The sequence below is a fragment of the Dasypus novemcinctus genome, chromosome 4 (assembly GCF_030445035.2).
Source record: "Dasypus novemcinctus isolate mDasNov1 chromosome 4, mDasNov1.1.hap2, whole genome shotgun sequence".
NCBI classification, from domain to species: domain Eukaryota; kingdom Metazoa; phylum Chordata; class Mammalia; order Cingulata; family Dasypodidae; genus Dasypus; species Dasypus novemcinctus.
The window spans coordinates 58,454,226-58,477,253 of record NC_080676.1 but is presented as its reverse complement, the minus strand read 5'-3'; the positions used below and the strand labels follow the sequence as shown (position 1 = coordinate 58,477,253).

At 35.1% G+C, this 23,028-nt stretch overlaps 1 protein-coding gene across 11 annotated transcripts in view; it reads right to left on the bottom strand.

Moving 5' to 3' along the window:
* Positions 1 to 23,028, bottom strand: part of KLHL24 (kelch like family member 24) — a 48,815-nt gene that overhangs the window by 10,663 nt on the left and 15,124 nt on the right. For all 11 annotated transcript variants that reach the window (XM_004464595.5, XM_004464598.5, XM_004464592.5 and 8 more), the window contains 4 exons: positions 11,776 to 11,960; positions 10,269 to 10,387; positions 5,173 to 5,361; positions 3,916 to 4,104 (listed from right to left, as the gene is read on the bottom strand). In XM_004464595.5, coding sequence (XP_004464652.2) covers positions 3,916 to 4,104; positions 5,173 to 5,361; positions 10,269 to 10,387; positions 11,776 to 11,960 — 682 coding nt within the window. The remainder of the gene's footprint in view (positions 1 to 3,915; positions 4,105 to 5,172; positions 5,362 to 10,268; positions 10,388 to 11,775; positions 11,961 to 23,028) is intronic.

The following is a 23,028-nucleotide window of genomic DNA, read 5'->3' as shown; positions in this document are numbered from 1 at the left end:
GTATAAATCTGCACTGATGTTCTTATAAAAAATTTCTGCATTAACTTTAAGTATTCAGGCTAAAACTCAAATTGTGAGATATTTTTTAGCTTTTCGCTGGTTAATTAGAAAAATAATATTTCAATGTAAGTTTTAAAGTATCATGGATAATTTATTTTTCACAATGTGGGGGGGGGGGGACTGAAAGTCCTTGTTAGGATACAGAGGAAAAAGAATGGCCTAATGTATAGGGCAAAAACACTTCGTGGCACCTCAGACTGATCATATCATAGCTATGTCCATTCTGTGTTGTTTAAATTTTAGATAATCTACATAAAATACTGGTGTGTAATTTAAAGATGGTTTTGCCTTTGGCTGGTCAAGTAATACTCTCACAACACTAACTTTAGAGAGTATAGCACTCTTACTAAGTCAAGTTGAGTCAATTTAGGATATTTGAAAAATATGTTCACAGAGCCTGCTTCTTTCTGCTATTTCACAGCATATGAGCCTTTTCCTCTTTACAAAGGCTTTCCTCTTTTTAAAATGTGTTCATTTTTGGCTTAGAAATAACTGCAATGATGAAAATATTCATTTATTAGAAAAGAAGTTAGCTACATTGTTTTGAAAGAACCATGAGCTAAAAAGGCCATATGAAGCGTCAGGGATAGCTCTTGATAAAGTGACTTTTTTTCTTGCATTTAGGATTAAAATAAAAGATGTTTTATATTTTTATAATTATAGATCATAGTCGCAATATAGTGAGTTCTCCATGGTGTCTCAATGTGCAGTAAAACCCAAAATAATAACTTGGTAGAAAAGCAATGATTTTCTAAAGCTGTGGTATGGGTAACAGAGAATTGATACTCAAATGTGAATAAAGCCCTTAAAATCAGGGAGCAGGTGTAGCTCAGTGGTCGAGCACCTGCTTCCCATGCATGAGGTCCCAGGTTCAATCCCTGGATGCTCCTAAAAAAAAAAAAAAAAGCTCTTAAGTTACATTTTGAATTAAAGAACATTTTATAAAGCCATATATTCTAGGGAACCTTAGACGTGTCATATAACTAATAAAGCAGTAAAATAAGTTTCACTGGATTTATGTATGTATCTCTGCAACTCTGAAGATTAAGGATTCATTACGCTGTGACCAGCTTTAAATACTTTTAAATTTCACATATTTTTCACTTCAAGAGATTTAATATAGACTACTAGATTTGGACTTCAATGACTTGTCTGTGTTAACTGTTTTAATAAATTTCCAATCTGAATGTTTTTTCCTTGAAATATCTGATGTCAATATTACACATAATTTTAATTTTATTTATTTATTTAAAAGATTTATTTTTTATTTATTTTTCTCCCCCCACCCAGTTGTCTGCTCTCTGTCCATTCACTTCTATCCTTAGCAGCAGCAACAGAAATCTGTGTTTCTTTTTGTTGCATCATCTTGCTGTGTCAGCTCTCCATGTGTGCAGCGCCATTCTTGGGCAGGCTGCACTTTCTTTCATGCTGGGTGGCTCTCCTTACAGGGTGCAGTCCTTGAGTATGGGGCTCCCCTACGCGGGGGAGGGCACTCCTTGCGCACATCAGCACTGCACATGGGCCAGCTCCACATGGGTCAAGGAGGCCCGGGGTTTGAACCGCAGACCTCCCATGTGGTAGGCGGATGCCCTGTCCACTGGGTGAAGTCTACTTCCCTTATTCATCATTAGAGAAAACATGCACATGTGTTCTGTTTTTTATTTTTCTTAGCTTTATCTCAATAATTTAGCTAAAACATAATCACTGTGTGCCCTGCATACTAGATGCTGGCAATTATCTTCCTAAGCTCTGATATCATTTTCTACATTATAGCCAAGTTCCAAATGAACAGTAATTCTTAATGAAAATGCATTATACTTTAAAATAGTCACTTTAATAAACCAAAGAACAGCTTAGATTAAAGCATTTAGAAATAAGTGTTGGGAGCAGATATGGCTCAAGTGGTTGAGAGCCTGCTTCCCACATGGGATGTCCCAAGTTTGGTTCCCTGTGCCTCCTAAAACCCTAAAAACAAACAAAAGGGAAACAAATGAAAAAACCAACTCAGGGGAGCCAATGTGGCTCAGTGGTTGTGCTCTGGCTTCCCACATCTGAGGTCCCAGGTTCTATCGCTGGGCCCAGTACAAAAAAAAAGGAAATAAGGGTCAATGCTTAGCACATGGGGGAATGACCATAATAGAGACTCGTAGGTGACAAGACACACTCGCTTTTCTAAATGTTAGAAACTGTCCTTTCTAGGACAGGGCACTAAGAGAAAAACATGACAGCAGGGATAGATTATACACTCTCTATACCCTGAAGCCCTTTCATAAGTTGGGGGAACAGTACTCTGAATACATTATTAATTGGAAACAATACCTCAAAGGTCAACAACTTTAGAAACATGGTGTTATGCTCAAATCCTATTCACTATCCTTATAATCTATGCTACATCTCTTATATATCATGTATATAAGACTGTCTTAAAATTAGGTCCTTCAGTTACTTTTCTCCCTCATTTGTTTACTTATTCATTAGCGGGAGGAAGACTAATTAGAATATTACTGTTTTAGTTTAGGCAAGAACTGATAAGGACTTGTACAAAAGCAGGAACAGTAGAATAGAAAAGAGGAAGAAAATAGGAAAACTCTGAGGACACAGAACAGACATACAAGATTGGTTCAACTTAAAAGAAACTAATAAAAATGTAAGAAATTAAATTTGTATCATTATAACAAAACAGGTAGGTTTGGGAAAGAAGCTGAGTTCTGTTCAAAAAGTCAGTTATGAATTTGAGTCTGGACCTCAGGGGACAGAATTTGATGGAGGTAAAAATTTGATGCGGTGGACTTGGCCCAGTGGTTAGGGCATCCATCTACCACATGGGAGGTCCGCGGTTCAAACCCCAGGCCTCCTTGACCCGTGTGGAGCTGGCCCATGAGCAGTGCTGATGCGTGCAAGGCATGCCGTGCCATGCCACGCAGGGGTGTCCCCCTCGTAGGGGAGCCCCACACGCAAGGAGTGTGCCCTGTAAGGAGAGCCACCCAGTGCAAAAGAAAGAGCAGCCTGCCCAGGAATGGTGCACACACACGGAGAGCTGACGCAACAACAGACACAACAAAAAGAAACACAGATTCCCGTGCCACTGACAACAACAGAAGAGGACAAAGACCACGCAGCAAATAGACACAGAAAACAGACAACTGGGGTGGGGGGGGGGAGGGGAGAGAAATAAATAAATAAATCTTAAAAAAAAAATTGAGTTATCAGTAATGAGAAGTACATGAGATCATTCAGGAAAAACAAGAGAATATGAAGGAGATTGAGGAGACTATGAGTAGTGACCTTTAAGAGCACATCGTCTCCAGAGCGGTATGGGTAAAGCCAGATCTCCAGCATCAGAGTTAACAAGTATAACCTCTTTCAAGCATTTTGGTGGTGAAAAGGAGAGTACAGTCATGAATCAAAAGGATGAATGGGGGAGGAGGTTATCAGGGTAGAGTGTTCGGATAAAGGAGACCTTAAATTCAGCCATTTCCTTTATAACAAAACCCAGCAAATTACCTAGCCTTTAACCAGAGAAGGAAAGAAACCAGTTTGGGAGCATTTCTTTTCTTTTGAAATATGCAAGAGAGAGGGGATAAGACTTTTGAAAAAGGCTAAATAAATAAAAACAATGAGCCCAAATGCAAAGGATACCACACCATAGGATGATAAAATTAAGTTATTTCAATAAAGCAATTCCTCAGAAGGATTTTAAAACAGGATACTCTATATTTCATGTGGAGTTTAAAAAAAACAAAATTTTTAAAGCATACACGATATACTTTAATAGTGAAATTCCAATATATTAATAATGATTATGTACTGGTCCTTTTAGGTTGATTTTTATTTAGAACTGTTGTATGTTATTACCTGCCGGCTGAATGTATTCTGTACATGCATCCAGTAATCTTCAACTGGATCATAACAGTATATGGCCTTGGTCAGTCCACCAGCAACATAGATCAAGTTGTTTAAGGATACGGCTGTTATACACCTCTTGGCAATTGGGATAGCTGCACGAAGTAGCCAAGAGTTGGTTTCTGGATCATATGATTGAACCTAATAGTGTAGAGAAAGAGTTAATTAAAATTTCTAAACAAAATGCAGACTTACTTAATAAAAAGATAACTAATAAATAGAAACATGTACAATTAAATCAAAACCCCATTAATTTAGAGAATTAAGAGGTTAGCCTGACAGTGAAATATCTGAATTATGAAACATCTCAAAAGAAATGCAAGTTTATTACTATAAGCAGAATAGAGCAGCAAACACATGATTATCAGGTTTGCTTTACTTATTTCCACTAAAATTAACAGTCTACATTTTAAAAAAATTGCTGTGTTATGTAGAATAACTATGCCTCAATATGCACATAATTTCTTTATACTTTTAGGAAGTCCTTTATTCATAAGAACTTAAATTATTCTCAATGTAGTATACTATGAATTATCACAAATTCTGAGTTAATAAATTCTAAATGAATAACGTTTGATCGTATTATTTTAAATTAAATCAAGTAATTTAGAAAAACAATTAGTTGATTGACAAAATTCAGTTAACTACTGCTAAACCAATTAGACATTAGCCATTTGCTTCCAGGCTAAACATGGGACTTCCTGAGATATTAGGATGGCATATGTTCTTTTGTCTCAGTTCAACGACTTGCTGAAAATTTGCTCATGCTCTACTTAGACTACAGAGGTCTCCCTTTTTCTCTTCTAAAAATTAGTTTACAGCATATAGAAAATGGAAGGAGTATTATTAGTTATTCTATCTCAACCTTTGCTAATTCACTTTTCAAGTGTGTTTTGGGGGAATAATTTTTAGATTCTGTAACCCTATAGCAGTACAGTTTATTTGGTATAAAATTTCAAGGGACATTAAAATTAAATTTTGAAAAGATTGGATCATACTTTTTATAGTAATTTGTTTTATAATAATTGTTATATATTATAGCCTTGGTTAAGCAACTAGAGATTCAATGTTTTTCCCCAAAAGTATATAGTATCTGACCATTTTTTTTAAAGTCTCACATTAAGAGATGTAGCTACCTATTTGATAAGTCATCTGTATCACCCTTCTTGTATGTATCATTCATAATTTCTTTAAGAGAACATCGCTTACCTTATCAGAACAAGTATTATCATCAGGTCCTCCACCAATCACAAACAATTTGCCCACACTGCTAGTTACTGCAGGAGAACTCACTGCTTCCTTAAGGGGAGCAACTTCAGTCCATCGATTTGAAAAGGAATCATAACATTCTACGCTGCTAAGTCTGTTTTGCCCATCATAACCTCCAACAACATATACCTATATTTGAAAAACACAAAAAAATCTTAATTATCAAAAGTCTGAATTTTGACTAGTTGGTTATAAAATTAAGGAATTTCTTGCCCTTTAAAAAGTCCTTGATAACTATAATATAATGATTGCAATATATTTATCCCAGTGTTTCTCAACCTATTTTTCATTAACCACTCCCCCACCTACAAGGAATCTTTTTAGACATTTTCCCCCAACAGTCTCCCCTACCAGTGAAATTTTAATACTATAGATATACTGTATATTTGTTTATGTATTGAATATATATATACATTGAAAAAGTACTTTTTTTTTCATCCTCCAAGAACCAATTTGCTATCACTGGTACTGAAAATAAACGATTTAGCTTAAATGCTCATATCCACCTAGGATGAAAATATTTTGATTACTATATAGTAATAAAGCTATAAAACTAAAATATTAGGTAAATTATTAGACTGTAAGATCCTTGAAGGTAGGGCCTATATTATTACTCTCTTTAAGTCCTACAGTACCTAGAAAAATATCTGACACAGAATGAACTCTAAACTAAATATTTCAAGAACTTTCATGCACATTTATTTTTCATAAATCTGAGAACAGTAGGGCAAGTTAATATCTTTACATGAAAGGTGAACCATTTATGAAATGTATATTATCAGCAGTCATTTATTAAATGCATAAATATGCAGCATAATCCATTAAGTACCATGGGATGTACAAGAAACTTTTAACCTAAAGAAGTTTTAACCTCTTAGCCTTAACCTTTTAACCTCAAGCTTAACATCTACATTTCTTTTAATGGATGGTCATTATCAATTCCTCCCTCAATATCTAACTATTAAGTCCTCGAGTCTTTTACAGCATCTCTCATATCTGTTTGCCCTTTCATTTCCTATTGCCACTACCCTACTTCAGGTCCATATCATTTCATACCTCTCAATTACTCATCTTCACTCATGTGCTCTCTAAATCAAAACCAGGTTAAACTTCCTAAACAAAACACATCAACTCCCTTTAATGTTTCAGTAATGAAAGCTAAGGATCAAGGCCAAACTTCCTATCTTGTCCTTCATGACTGTCCATTTACCTTTCTGTGCTCCTCCAAATTTCCACAGCAGCCTATGCTTCTATACTATCATGCCTGTATCGAGTTATGTTAAAATGCTCTGTCTGTTGGGTTTATGTCCCCAACACCATGCAGTTTAGAGAGATTAAGTAATTTAGTCAAGGTCATGCAGCTAAGTGGTGTGAACCTGCTGCACAATGTAGCAATTAAGGGCTTTGAAGTCAGAAGAACCAGGGTTCATATCCATCTCTGCTAAGCAACATAAGACCTTGGGCAGCGCACCTACCCCTCTCTGAAATTCAGCCTTAATTTCCGCAAATTTAAAAAGCAGGAAAATAATAGTACCTATCACATAAATCCAGGCTCTTAATTATACAGCTAAGATGTTCTCTTCTTTTCATAACCTGCTTATATTTATATATTTAATATTTATATCAATAATTTGGCTTTATTTTAGTGTCATAATATAGTTTACATATTTATTGAGAGCTTACTACAGGCACTGTTCTAAGTATTTTACATTTATTAATTCATTGAATTCTCACAAGAACCGTTATAATTAGTTTCTATTATTGTATACTTTTTACAGAAGGAAATCTGAAGTCTAGTACCTTTCAATATTACCCCTCTCTTCATGTTTATATTTTATGTCTGCAACTAAACTGTAAACTGCTTGTGGACAAATATCAACTTCTTTTTATAATTTTCTTTTGACTTCCTCTGGTATCTACCCCAAAGTGCCTAGAATCACAGTAGATACTTAAAAAACTAAACCCCAGATTTGAAAATTGCTTAATTTATCACTCTTTTGACTACATTTTTCATATTAGCTCCTTCTTAATGATGTGCCAAGTTCTGTACCTACAGTTGCTCTGCAAATCTCATAGCTCCAGTTATTTAACTCCTAGCAACACATGGGGCACTTCTCCAGGTTTTGTAATGTTTATATGTTCTGAGGAGGAAATTCTGGCCAGTGATTATTCAGACAGTTTAGCAAGTCTGCCATGCTTCTGATACTATATTTTTTTGAAGTGGTGTGCAGAATCAGTGTACTTTGGTTTTAATAACTAAGCTCTTTTTTAAAACTCAGCTTTGGCAATTGGATCTTCTCTTATTCTTCAGTGTTGCATTCTCAATCTTAGTTACTTGGTTGCTATCTCTAATTTCTATAGGATTGGGTTTCTGTGTTTCGATCCTCAGTTATGATGTCTAAATCCCTGACATTTGCTGCTGATCCTGATGCAGTGTGTTATAAATAAGAAAAGTCTATACTAATTTAATTACTGAATTAAAACCAACTTAAAAAAGAAAATTTTATATAAGAAATTTTTAAAAATCAACTTAAAAATTCATAATCACCATGGACCTACTGCATCAAAATTTCCTGGGGAGCTGAAAAAAAATTAGATTCCTGAGCTCCACCTCAGTCTGAGAATGAACTCAGTAAACTTAAAAAAAAAAAAAAGGTTCCCTAAGGTATTCTGTTGATATTCAAAGCACGGTCTGTGGACCAGCAGGATGGACATCATCTGGGGGCTGGTTGGAAATGCAGACTATCAGGTCTCGCCCCACACCTACAAGAACCACAGGTGATTTGTGTGCACGGAAATGTTTGAGAAGCACTGCCCTTTAAAGTACACTGCTCTTTAAGAATTATTGAAGGATGCTTCTTTAGCCCAAGATCCTAGTTTCAAATGACTAACAAATGGGACACTTGGCTCCAGTTCAGTATCTAGAGATGCTCAAAAAGAGTTAATTAGCAAAACTTTAATACTATTCCCCTTCATGCATGAATTTAAAATATCTATCATGAGCATCAAGATAAAAGTCCTTGGGTATCTGAGCTTTTGTGAGTGATGATCTCTTTTGGGAGTTGGTTTCTTTATAAACTGAGAATGTTACATTAGTGATCTAAGATTCCTACCTGCTCTAAGATTCTATATTCCAAACCACCTTAGGTTTTCTAAATAGAGAACATTTACAAATTTACATAATTTTATAGGTTTTTAAATTCAGCCTATAATTTTTTTCCCCTTGAGGTACTGGGGCTGGCGATTGATCCAAGAACCTCGTACGTGGGATGCCGGCATTCAACCACTGAGCCACATTGGCTCTCCCAAGTTGGCCTCCTTGTTTGTTTGCTTGTTTCCAGGAGGGACTGGGAACTGAACCCAGGACCTCCCAATGGGAAACAGGTGCTCAACTGCTTGAGCCACATCTGCTCATCTACTCCCCTATTGTAATTTTTAAAGTAATACTTTCCATGAATGCAGGACTTGTTCTATAAGATAGGAATGGTTCCTTTTATTTCTTGATTTAGTGCTTCTGAATTTTGGATACCTTCAAGTCAAGTTATACTAACATTTGTCAAATATATCTGTATTTACCCAACCTATAAATGGTTTTTGTGACATCAGTCTTTCATTTGCCCTTGTATGTCCAGACTAAATTAAAAAAATATTAGTGAGACATCAGCATCTTCCAACCCCTTGATTATTTTACCTTTCCAGTAATATTTTATCATTCTTGAGGCACAGACACCAAAACCAAATATAATATAGTAGGTACTAACAAACCAGTCGTTTTAGAAAAGAGTCTATTAACATTTTATTTCCAGTACCTCTATCTCAAGGTCTACCCAGTCTGCGTTATTTCATTTGCCTTGTCAACAGATCAAGGTCTTTAGGAATTAAAAGTAACTCTTAAACTGTGCTTTGAGAAACGCTAGTATTCTGTGGTACAGAAGTTTCAAAAAGTCACTGTGGGAACCCAGGTGGAGGAAGACTGACGTGAGGTGTGAAGGTCCCAGGCCACAATCTTTGCTTCATCTAGTGCAATTCTGTTTTTCATTAGTGACTCTAAAATATCTGCACAGAAGGGACTAAGAGGCAGCGACCTTTTTAGAAAGGAGTGCTAGGGCACCAGTCAAAGCTACATTTTCAAGCAAGTATGCTACTTTTACTTTGATTGCTCATTAATTTGAAGTAATTTGAGGTGGTTTTGGGTAAGCTGGTAAAGACAGCAGCTGGGAGATGCTAAAGACCCCAAGTTACTTCTGAGTATAAGCTCTGTAAATTTTTTCAGGAGGTACTGGGCATTGAACCCAGAGTGTTGGTTTTTTCATTTGTCTTTTGTTTTTAGGAGGTACTGGGGACTCTCAACCACTTGAGGTACATCCACTCCCCAAGTGTTATATTTTTATCTGTTTTATGTAATGAATTTATATCAAATTTAATTTTTTAAAAAGATGGTGTAGGTACATTAGAAGAGTATGAAAAACCACTAGTCTACAGTGGTTCTCAGGTTCCTAAGGACAAGTGATGATTCTGAACCCAAATTATATATTTTTTAATAATATTTATTTAGCTGCAGTCAATAAAAAGTTTTCTTTGAAATGTTGATGGCTTTACCTTAATAATTATTTTAAATTTGTTTTCTCTCTACTTATAAAATATATATATATTTATGTAACATCACTCCAGACAAACATATTATGCTTAACTGCCAAAGTCAGTAAATGGAAAGGTTTGGATTAGACATTGGTCTGTTTTTATACTTGATGTAACTTATTTTTCCAGTGAAGGCTTCTTAGGCATTTAGATTCCAGTGGTGAATGAGAAGAGAAATGTGCTGCACTGCCACAAATTCCAAATTGGGACAACAAAATATCTATTTAAAAGTACAGTGTCAAATTGTTTATATCTCTAGTTTATCTACTGAGGATAGAAATGGAAGGAAATAAAATTTGAATCCAAAATACCCTAAGGGAGAATAAAATGAAGGACTCAGCTGTGGTATTTATTTTGGAAATGTACCTGTAATAGTAATAAAAAGTGATTTTTCTTACTTTACCAAGGAGGACAGCCATTTTGTGACGCCATCTGCCTTTATTTAGAGAGGCAACTCTGATCCAAATATTTAACTGTGAGTTATAAATCCAGACATCACGGCTATTGATTCTTCCACCTTTAAATGTAAAACAATGTACATAAAATAATATAAATCTATCAAAAAAGGAACTATACTGCATAGGTAATAAAAACATGGAATTTATTCTCCTAATCCAAGAATCTGAGAATTCAGTTCAATAAATGAAACAAGTACTTTAACTCTTAAAGCTTGATGGAAATAGCTCCACAGAGTAGATTTAAACTGCCGATTATTATCTTAAGAAATAATGATTATAGGCCCAAACTAATAAGATCCAGAATATGAATTTTACAATTATATAAAATTATTAATCTAGGAGTCAGACAGTAGAAGCAGCCAAACAACAGAAGTACTCTAAAAAGATGTTTTAAATCACACATTTTCTAAAAAACATGCTACCGTGCAAAATAAAGTTTGTATTATTATATTGTGCAGTGTGTAGTAACATATTAATCTGCAGGGTTGGTAAAATAAAAAAAAATATATACACAGGCTTTAGATCACGGATATTATAGTTATACTTTGTATTAAGTCTGTCATTTTATCATTCATTCAATTTTAGAGGTTACATATCACACATTATAAACAAGTTCAAGTTGAGAATTTTAAAGAAAATCCTATTTTATAAATTTTGGGGGAGAAATTCAGAAACCATGGGTAGATTAGAGATGTTTAATTCTATGAGTACTTCTGACTTTATATACTTTACTTTGTTCTTTAAAACAAAGTAAACAAGTAAAAGTTTTGAAATTTATAGTTTATTTTATATGTATTAAAATACATGATTAAAGGCATTTTCTGATGGGTCTTTTGTAAATCAATCTGTGTAATCTTGTGTCTGTTTCTTTGAGCATAAAGTCATTCTCAGTTTTATTGGTTGTATAAAACTATATGACTAAAGTGGGCATATCCATATTTCACTATCTTTTTTTTTAAGATTTATTTTATTTATTCCACCCTCCACCCCCACCCCCACCTGTGCTCACTGTCTACTCTCTGTCCATTTGCTGTGCATTCTTCTGTGTCTGCTTTTCTTCTCTTCTCCTTTCTCTTTAGGAGGCACTGGGAACCAATCCCCAATGTGGAGAGAGGCACCCAATCACTTGAACCACCTCAGCTCCCTGGTTTGCTATGTCTCTCATTGTCTTTCGTCTGTGTCTCTCTTTTTAGTGTGTGTTATCTTGTTGTGTTGGCTTGCGGAGTGGGCCAGCTCACTGTGGCACGGGCCAGCTCTCCACAGCACAGGCCAGATCACCTTCACTAGGAGGCCCCGGGAACCAAACCCGGGACTCCCCATGTGGTAGATGGGAGCCCAATCACTTGAGCCACATTCACCTCCCTATCTTTTAAGATACTGTTTTTGTTTAAGACAGCCATGCTGTAGTTCAAAATAAAAGTAGCTAGTGAAGTAATTCTTCATTTACCTGAAACAAGAATGTCATTCCTTAGAGCACAGACTGCATACTCTGATTTGGTAAATTCTGGAAGCTTGGCCAAAGATTTCCATTCTCCTGTTACAGGATCATAGCACTCAGTGTACGGAAGATTAAATCCTCCAACTCGCTCACATCCTCCAACAACAACTATCACCTCAGAGTAGCCAGTTGACCTAAAATAATTAAAAGAATGTATGAATATTAAATGAAAATACACTCAAGATTGCTTAAAACCCTAACAATATAGCAAGATCATAAAGAAGGTAAAACACTATTTTAAAGCAAACAGTTCAATTTATTCTCTGTTTATGTGCCAAACAAAGGCTAGCAATTGCTTACTTTAAGAACATTTACAAAGGAGTTTGCAACATCATTTTTTCATGGACAACTCCTATAGGGTTTTAAAATAAATTTTTAAATTCATTTTAATTTATTTATCCCCTACCGTCCTTGCTATTGTTTACGCTTGTTTTCTGCTTGCCTTTGCTTTTTTTAAGGAGATACCTACAACAGAACCCAGGACCTCCCATGTGGGAGGGAGGCGCCCAATGGCTTTAGCCACCTCCATTCCCCCATACGGTTTTTTTTTTTTTAAATTAATTAATTTTTATTTCTCTCCCCTTTCCTGCCCCCCTTCCTAAGTTGTTTGCTTTCTGTGTCTGCTTTTATTCTTGTCAGTGGCACCGGGAATCTGTGTCTCTCTTTGTTGCATCAGCTCTCTGTGTGTGCTGTGCCACTCCTGGGCAGGTTGCACTCTTTATGTGCTGGCCGCTCTCCTTACGGGGCACACTCCTTGCGCATGGGGCTCCCCTATGCAGGGGACACACCTGTGTGGCACGGCACTCCCCGTGCACATCAGCACCGTACGTGGGCCATCTCATCACATGGGTCAGGAGGCCCTGGGTTTGAACCTTGGACCTCCCATGTGGTAGGCAGATGCCCTATCCATTGGGCCAGATCCGCTTCCCCCCACAATTGGGTTTTGACTTAAAATCTGTAAAGTAGTCCAAAGACCCTACCTAACTCAACTGGAACTCTGATAATTTTAGGATGACTTTCAAATGCAGTTGTGTAACAATTCAGATATGCATAATCACACAAAATAAGATAATGCACTTTTTCTAAATGTAGGAAACCAGTGCTTTTTCATCAGCTTGTTAATTTTAGAAAACTAATTCATTGTATAATTTAAGTACCCTTTAAAGGAATATATATATTCGCTCAGAAATTATTTTTTAAAATACAAAGTTAAGCAAATTAAGGTATTTCATTCAAAATATTGGACAGTCATTAAAAATATTAACAGAGTTTATAATAAAGGATGTTAAAGGAAAAAAAGCAAGATGAAAATTGTATATAATATATGATCACAACCATGTAAAAACTGAAAATTATATAGTTTATATATGGAAAAAGTATACAAAAATGCTAATGATGGTTTTCTCTGGATGATGAGCGCCCCGCTTTCCATATTAAAGATTTTTAAAACTATAATAAGCATGGGCTATTTTCAGAATGGAAAACACAACTTTTAATAGTACTAAGGGATTCCTAAAGCTTACGTTAATCAATATTAAGTTTAAATTTAAGCTCGGGAGTGGAAAAAACTAACAGCTTATCCAAGATTTTTTTTGTTCATAATACTCAATGGATACTTCTGGAATTTTAAAAATTCTTTGGCTTTTTTTTTTTTTTTTCAGGAGTTAACAGGGATCAAACCCAGGACCTCATACATTGGAAGCTGGCACTCAACTACTTGAGCTACATCTCTACCCAGTTCTTTGGCTTTTAAATTAAAAAAAAAAAATGATCTAAATGAAAAAGTCCTGTAATTATATTTTATGGTTGCTACAGTGTTAAGTTTCATACACACATACAAAATGTCAACAATTCTCTTACTTAAATTTGGAGGGCAAAAAGACTACATCAAAACACTGAATTATAGTTTTTAGTGTGATGTTGTATAATTACACTACAAAAAAAAATAAAATATGCAATACTAGTATGCCTCCTTAACATTGGTGGCTATATTTTAGCTTCATTTACTCAGAGTTATTTCTACTAACTGAATCATTCATCTAATTCCATGCTAGGCATATCTTAATCATTATAAAATCATAAATACATACTTGAAAAAATTTTGTTCATAGGTATGTTGGAGAAAAACGGCATTCACTGGGACATGGAGACTGACTGCAGGCAGAAAGTTTATTGGGAAGCTCTCCCAATAGAGAGGGTCTGAAGAATAGACTTCAGCCCCCCCACAGGCATGGTGGGGGTCTGAAAAAAGACTTCAGCCTGCTTCTGGAAAGGGGGGATTTGAATTTATACAGTACATTCCTAGGCGGGGAAACGATAGTCAGTGGGAGGGGGCTGAGGGTCTGAAAGAGGTGCAGGGGCCAATAGGAAGCCCTAGGGGTGAAAATTTTCCCTTGTGTGGCTAGAGGGTAGTAGGTTAGGGGGTTAGGTTTTCTTGGAATGCTAGAGGAGCAGATGTTGCTTTGATCTGCAGGAGTAAGGGTCTTTATCTCCCTTTACTCCTGTTTCCATGTGGGTTTCTTTGTTCGAAGGCTTAAGGGGGTGGGCTTGTCTTTCCTCAATGCATGTCTATAGGAACTGAGTCACAGCTTGTTAATTATTGCAAACCTAGTAAGAGGGAACCTCTAACAAGATGCAACAAAAATTACTGTTAAGAACCCAGCAAATCATAAAACCCTAATCTAGTATATAGTGAAACATTATCAGAAGCACTCAAATACTAAAAATGGAATATAGCACCAGACACTTTAGTAATATAACTACTCACTTATTCTTCCCATAGAGGTATAACTTCCTAAAATCGTACTCAAAATACCTTAAGAAATGTGACATTCCTCAAAGACTTAATGAGTGATAACAACAAAAATTGTTAAATACTGTTACTGAGGTAAAATCACTTCTAATATTTTTAACATAACATCCATGGTAATTATTACAACATTTAGTTTTATACTTTTCCTTATAGCATTTTATTTTTGTTGTCCATTTTGCCTCTTGTTTGAACTAGCTTGCCTTACTCAAGACATCTTTGCCTAATAAACATGAATTGCTTTTGTAACCTGGAATAGAAAGCAGCACAGAAAGCAAATCACTAAAACCTTTAGTCCCATTAAACTGAGGATCACGATCACTTCAGTGTCTACTGGAAAATGTACTTATCCAAAAGGATCTAGTAGTTTTTTACCTGTATTGAAGGTCCTATTTGCAGCCAAATGGCTTTTAACTTAATTAGATACAAGCCTGGTATACTCATTAGAGACTGTTAGCACAATAAAACAATTACTTGTTGAGGGTGGAAAAATACTTAGGGAGCTGATTGCCTTAAAGGAAGTTAAGTTATTCCAGCTGATAATGGCAACTGGAACAAAAGGCAGTAAAGCTGATGGCTTAGGACAAATAAGAGTCTGAATATCCATGCAATCTATTTTGAGAGTGAGTTTCTTTATTTCATTAATTCTTTAAAATAAAAATTCTACTAAGTGATTTTCTGCTTATATGAAAAATATTTGTGATTTTGGTATTAAGTTTTACCATTTGTTCCCAGGAAAGTGTAACAACCAAATTATCCTTTTTACAATGGTAAATATTAAAAAACAAAACAAAACAAAACAAAAACCACCAAAAACTTTAACCTCTTTTATCATAAATTCGAGAAAAGATCAAATTAAAAAGTCATATAATTTACTTACTCGACTGATAAATACACAGGCTATTCTAAACCAAATCAACAAATCATGTGTATTAATTATCAAGTTCAGGCAGCATTTACCTAACACTTAAGAATCTCAAAACGTGAAATATAGGAATTGCTGGCTGAAATAACAGACCTACTTATCAATGTCAAATATGCCAGACAAGTGAAATGCCAAACTTCCATTGACAAAAAGGGGTCCAATCGTGGCTAATGGGAAGAATACTGAATATAATATAAAACACAATACAAAAGGCAGTGTGTTTCCATACAGTGGGAAGTTGAAAGAGAGGAGAAGTGATTAGTGATAGTCTTTTCATCACTCCAAAACTCAAATATATCTGAAAATCAAACTGTAAGCCAAAATAATGGATTACAGAAGAAATATGAGACTTTAAGCCTTAAATAGATGAAAACGCTTTCTAGTCTATATGACAGGCACAAAACTCAACCTATTATTTATCTGAATAAAAGAATTTATATATCAAAAGAGGGGATTAGCCAGCCCTAGAAGCAATAAGTAAAGAAATGCCTGAACGCATCCATGGCTGAATGAATGAACAAATAATAACTACAGAAGCAAACATTTGCTGTGCCCGTTGAAGTTATTTTCTAAGGGAGAGAGAGTCTTAGCTATGCTAACTTGAACATTACTGTTTTTTGACAAAAGTATTTCTATGGTTGGTAAGACTACCTCAAGCTAATTTAGCTGAGAGGACTCTACACCTAAATATCTACATACACCAAGTCCGTTTGTTTGGATTCAAGCTCACTAAACAAACTGAATCTTTGGTGTCCCCAGCCCTGTGGTAACTACCCATAGTAGGAGGATATGTTGGGTAGACAGATTTGAAATTTCTAGTCTGCTTGACAGTTCCATTTCTTATTGCAAATAAATATTTATACATACTAGAAGGTAACTGTGTTAATCAATCTTTCTTAGTTAATGTTAAATTTACCCCTAATAGTTTGATCTATTCTAACTGCATATGAAAAATGTTTCTGGGCCTAGGGGATCATGGCAAACTCACCAATACAAATGATCTTTTAAGAGGCTCATGTCAACCAGATGGCCTTCTATTTGGTGAGGGCACAGTATGAACTTGTGTGGAGAGGTTTTCCACTTGAAACTACAATAGGTAGTCTGGCTTCTTTTATAAGGAAAGGGCTAAACTGATCAAAGGACTCAAAATGTTTATTTTTAAAAGAGCAATTATCTAAGAATTTATCCTCAGGAACTAACCACAGACATGCTTAAATATTTACCCATTAAGGTATTCATCTCACTTAATGTTGAAAAATTAGAAGTAGCTTAAATGTGAGATGGTTATGGTATATTATAGTAGATTTCATGCCATGGACATATGTTTGCCAAATGTTCAGTGACAAAACCAGATAATAAAATATATTCCAACTCTGGGAAGGAAATAATACATTCATAGAGAAAAAAAGAGAAAGAGAAAGTCAAATGTTAACAGTATTGTCAATTGAAGGTAGGAATACAGGTGATATTTTTTGCTTGTATCATTCTCCAAATTTTCTCCAACTATCATAAATTACTCCTACCAGCCCACGTTAGAAAAAAAAAAAAACAAAAGAAAAAAATCTTAACTTACTATTAATAGTCACTACCAGGTTGTCAGCTCAACCCAATGCATAGGATGGGGTTTTCAGTCATCAATTTTTGCTACACGATCCTACTCCCATGGCCATAGGTAACTGCCCAGAGAAGGATGTCTGGCTAAATAAGAGTATCTCTTTCCAAGAGAGGGAAAGACTCAGACTCTCTGAGAACTAACTTGTAATATACAAACCCCAAAACAAAGAGGAACTATATTCAGCCAGACTACTGAGAGAGAATGATGAAGACATGCAGAGAAAAGCAGCAATGAGAGGTAAAGAAAGTGCATAGTTTGGGTATCAATGGCTTTTCAGTGGCCAGTTGAAAAGCCATTGAACTTTTGGCTTCTCTGCAATTTTGTTGAATTTTTGCCCTCAAGTTCTGGCCCCTATATCTTTTTTAAAAAAATTAATTAATTAATTAATTTCTCCCCCCCCCACCCCGGTTGTCTGTTCTCTGTGTCTATTTGCTGCGTCTTGTTTCTTTGTCCCCTTCTGTTGTTGTCAGTGGCAAGGGAATCTGTGTCTCTCTTTGTTGAGTCATCTTGTTGTGTCAGCTCTCTGTGTGGGTGGCGCCATTCTTAGGCAGGCTGCACTTTCTTTCGTGCGGGCGGCTCTCCTTACAGGGCACACTCCTTGTGCGTGGGGCTCCCCTACACAGGGGACACCCCTGCATGGCACGGCACTCCTTGTGTGCATCAGCACTGCGCATGGGCCAGCTCCAGACCGGTAAAGGTGACCTGGGATTTGAACCACAGACCTCCCATGTGGCAGATGGACGCCCTAACCACTGGGCCAAGTCCGTTTCCCCCTATAGCTTTTAATACATCTCCCAATTTTGTTTGAGCTGGTGAGCTGGCTTCTATTTCTTACAATCAGAATTCTGATACATTAGAGATAAATGAATTGCAGAACACAAAAACAAAAACCTACAAATGGCTTTCAAACTTAGTAAGAGAGATGCAAAATTATGCTACAAGATACCATGTTCACTTGCCAGAGTGTCATGATTTACAAAAACTTAATATACTGTTTTGGAAAAGGAGTGGAGAAATAGGCACTTACATATTTTTAGTTAAAGTATAAACTGGAAGGCAATTTTTACAGCATAGACTAAAATAACAAATACACATTATAAAGTACCAGTGTATGTATGAAAAGACAAAGTACATGATTATTCAATGAGTATTATTTCAATGGCAAAAAAACTAAAAACAACCTAAATTTCCATCATTAAGAGATGGAGTAAATAAATTGTGGTACATCCAAAAATGGGATACTAATGATGAGAGTACTAAGCCTTAGCTATCTCTGTTCCTCAATATAGAGTGGGACAAAAGGCTTTATTTTTTCAAACTAATTTGCTATGTATGGTCAGTATACTGGAAGACACTGGTGCAATTTAATGCCATCCACGTTTCCACTTGGGAACCCCATTTTGTAGGCAGTCCAACTCTGCCAAAAGAGAAAACCAGTATCTATCAGGGAAAATGATTCTTTTTAAGGGAATCATTATAGTAAAACAATCTGTATCAGGGTTCAATGCAAAATCAGTAATATCAGAACCAAACTACCAAGCAATTAGGAGTTTAAAAGTCTAGTATTTAGGCTGGAATGAGAAATTTAGAAATCAGTACTTGGAGAGAGGAAAGAAGAAAATTAGGTGTACTGGAGGTCAGAATCAGACTATCAAAAAAGATCAGTAAACCTGAACATCATAGTCAGAGACAGTAAATACCACAGTTGAGATTCATGAATTGGGACAATGTTGGAGGGGGAGGCCCATCACCAAAAGAGAAGTTACTTTCCTCAAGACAAAAATGGCTTGAAGCCTAGCACTTACATTTCGGGATGGCAAATAGAAGTATTCACATATTTATTAGATGAAAGTAGGCCCTATTAAAGTTGTTTATCATATGATTCTCTATAGAGTTTTGAAAAGTATTCCTGATTCTAAGCATGTAAATTTAAGTGTTAATTGAATCACCTCCTCATATATTTCCTATATTAATATTAAGCTATGAATTTGGAAACAAGTTTCCAAGCCATATTGGGGGCTAAGGGAGAGAGCTGAAGGAAAAGGGCAGGAAAAAGAGAATATTAGGAATGCTAAGGGCACTGAATAAAGGCCCTGTTATTTTGTGCAGTCTTATACAATATCATTTTGTAGAATGTATATTTTAAATATGAATATTCAAGAAGTAGTATGTATACTGGCTTGGAATATGAACACTAACCCAAACACCTAGATTTTGAATCCTGGAGCTACTCCTTATAAACCATGTGTTCTTGGACAGGTTACCTCTATGGGCCGCGGTATATTCATCTGTAAAGTAATATTAACTCAAAGGACTGTTCTGAGCATCAAATGAGCTAATTTATGTAAACGTTCATAATAAGACAGTTCCTGGCACATAAGTGTTTGCTATAATTATTATAGAATGAAAGCTGGGCAGAAAATATTTTTATGTAATAAAGCTCAATTCTTAAATTAGAACAATTACAAAATAAGCTTCTAAAGAAAAACATGTTGGAACAGATGCAAAGTTTACTTGCTTAAAATAACCATCTGATGTCAAGCAGTTCTGTCTCTCAAACCACATTTCCTATTCTGTAAAATTCTAGCATTAATTTAAATTGCATTCTGATTATTTTTTTCATGAAACCAGCAATAATTTTTAATAATAAGCATTTTTAGGTAAAATACTCAATTATGAATTTTTCCTATGTTATTTCTAATCCTTACAACAATTTTACAAGGTAGGATGAGGAAACTGAAACACAGAAGTTAAAGTGCCTTTGCCAATATCATGGAATTAACTAGTTATGTAAAGCCAGATTCTAGTCTGGACCTGCCTGATTCTGAAGCCATATCATGAGGCTCACACTTGGTGTTTATTAAAAATAGTATTATATATCAGTACACAGATTTACAATTGCATTATATATATTAATAAAAAAACAACAATCACTGTTCCTAAGCTTAGCTCCTTCTATGATTGGTTCCACTGTTTTTCATCCAGGCACCTGAGGGTTACAGTTAGCAATGTTGGTTATCAATGCTCTCTTGCTCTTAGGACAGGACATAGTCATCACATTCTGTTTTTAACATATTGTGTTTTGTGTTCTTTCAATTGTTTTTATTTTGTTTTGTGGGGTTCTTTATGTCATCTAAGAGACACATAGGTTATATAAAAGTAGAACATACAGTGCCAGCTGAACTTTGGAGAAAACATAGGACAGGCTTAACACTCAAGAAATATTGGCTGATGTGAGGAATATTAACTGTACAGCATAGGAAATCAGACTTTCATCACCCTAATGAAGAGTTAATATGTGCATCCCTAATGGTGGGACAACCAGATATGATGTACACATTATTACCTAGGGTAGATTCTGGTCACAAATATTTATAACTTGTGTTCATCAAGCTCAAGCTTTCAGTGCCAACTTCTAGTTTCTAGGAAATACAGCTAAATGCAGTTAAATGACACCATAAGGAAGCAAATATACTAGTCTAGAAAGTAGAACATTTTTCTAGACAACTTTCCCATCAAAAATTCAGAACATAAAGAAGAAACTGGGAATAAAATAGACTTAATGGAAATAACTAGATGCAATAAGTGATCCTGGACTGGATCCAGGTTCATTAAAGGACAATTGAAAAAGATTGGGGAAATCTGAAATGGATTGGGTTAGATAGTATAAAGGAATTATCATTAACTTTAAGTATGATGTTATTTTTTAAAGATGTATAATCAAGTTATAATTTTAAAAAAGATAAGAAAAAGAAATATTGACTGAATGAATGAATGAGAAAAAAACAGCTGGAGATGTAGACTTCATAGTCAATAGCATGCATAGGAATCAACACCATGATAATAGATGAGATCACCTAGGAAAGTATATAATGCAAGACAAAGAGATGAGAATCAAGAGAAATATCATTTCAGACTAGATATAGGAGAAAGAACCACTAAAACTGAAAAGGAACAAATGGAAAAGTAGGAGGATCATGAGAACAGTTTCAGGAAGAATAAAGCAATTTATAATGTCAAAGTCTAAAGAGAGTTCAAGTTGGATAAAGAATGAAAAGAGAGGCTAATAAATAACAAATAGAAGGTCAGTAATGACCTGAGTAGAGTAGTTTCAGTGGAAGCCAGAGGAGTGAACTGCAGTTGAAGAAGTGGAGACATCACTCCTCTTTTGAAGTTTGGAGTTTCTCAGAAAGTTAAGAACCTGTACAAATAATACACATTGTTCAGACAATGAAATTCCTAGGGATCAATGCTAAACAGTTAAGTGAGAGAGAATTATATGGACAGAAGCTGATGGCAGAGTTGTAAAATCAAGGATTCCTTCTTACATTCCTCATGTAATACCTTTATAAAATAAATACCTAATCTGCTATTATATTTTACCATACTCTTCAAATTCAATATAACTGTAATTTTTTTTCCGACTTGTCTCCTAAAGAAAGGTTATACTGCAATCTTATATATAGACACGGTTCATAGTATCAAATGGATTGGTTCCCTTAAAAACAATGTAAAATAAATTTTTATAAATCAAATCATTAAGCAAATGAGAAAAAATATTTATTTAAAGGCATGATAGGGGACCCTTAGACTGTAACCTGGTTATATTTATATCATATCTATAAATATTAACAATAAATGACTTATTTTGATTTTATAACATAAATTCCTTGCCCCTACTCTAATCCTGTGGGTATTATTAGCCTCATTTGATCCCAGACCATTCTATCTGCTTACTATAAAGGAGCCATGCTTGGAAAAATAAGTGATTTTCTGCTTGGAGAAATACTGTGTGTCCAAAAAAGTTTTAGAAAAGCTAATAATCATAAAGCCCCTTGGCTGTTTTAACATTCTTCAATAACACACTCAAGAACCTTGGTCTTTCTACATTCTTAAGTTCAACCCAAGTCTCTTAGTCCTTAAACAAAATAAGAACTTTATGGGAGTAGATGTGACTCAAGCAGTTGAGCACCTGCTCCCACATGGGAGGTCCTGGGTTCACTTCCCAGTGCCTCCTAGAAACAAAAACAAAACAACAAGCAAACAAAAGAAAAAACTAATTCAGAGGATTTGATGTGGCTCAGTGGCTGGGTGCTGGCTTCCCAAATACAAGGTCCTGGGCTCTCTCCCCAGCCCCAGTACCAAAACAAAAAAAAAACTAAAAAAAAACCAGACAATGTAGTTCTAGAAGAAATTGTACATTTTCTGTCCTTTGTTAAAAGACCAGAGGAGAAAAATGTTTCATATTTTTCTCTTATAAAAACAATTATTTAAACTAAGGTCAGCTGACTTGAAGAAAAAAATGCATTCTACTCGTAATAAAAAAGAAATATTATACTAATTTTTCCTAATAGTTATCCAATAATATATCTAATTTATACAAAGTTCAGACTCTTAAGTACTGGGAGTTTTCTTACAGTGTTCAGACCTACACTGTAAAAATAATAATAGCTGTAATTATTAAGCACTTTCTACACATCAAGGATTATGCTGAATATTTAAGCATTACTGCATTTAATCCTTTCAAAGGCAAAACCTCTGAAGTAGGCACTATTTTATCATCATTCTCGTTTACATATGAGGAAACAGATTAAATCCTGCTAAATCCAAACTAGTGTAGATTTTAAAAACAAGCTATCTGACAATATGCTAGATTTTAATTGCATTCCAAAACAATGATACTCAAAATTATAGCAAGCTAAAAATGTGGCATGTGAGCTACGCTAGAGTAAATTTATGGGAAAAAGTGTAAAGAGATGTATGGTAAAGTAAAAATTAATACTAAAGTTAGTTTTGTTAGAAAAATATTTAAAAATATTCTTTAAGATACCTTATAATAGCCATTTCTTGCTT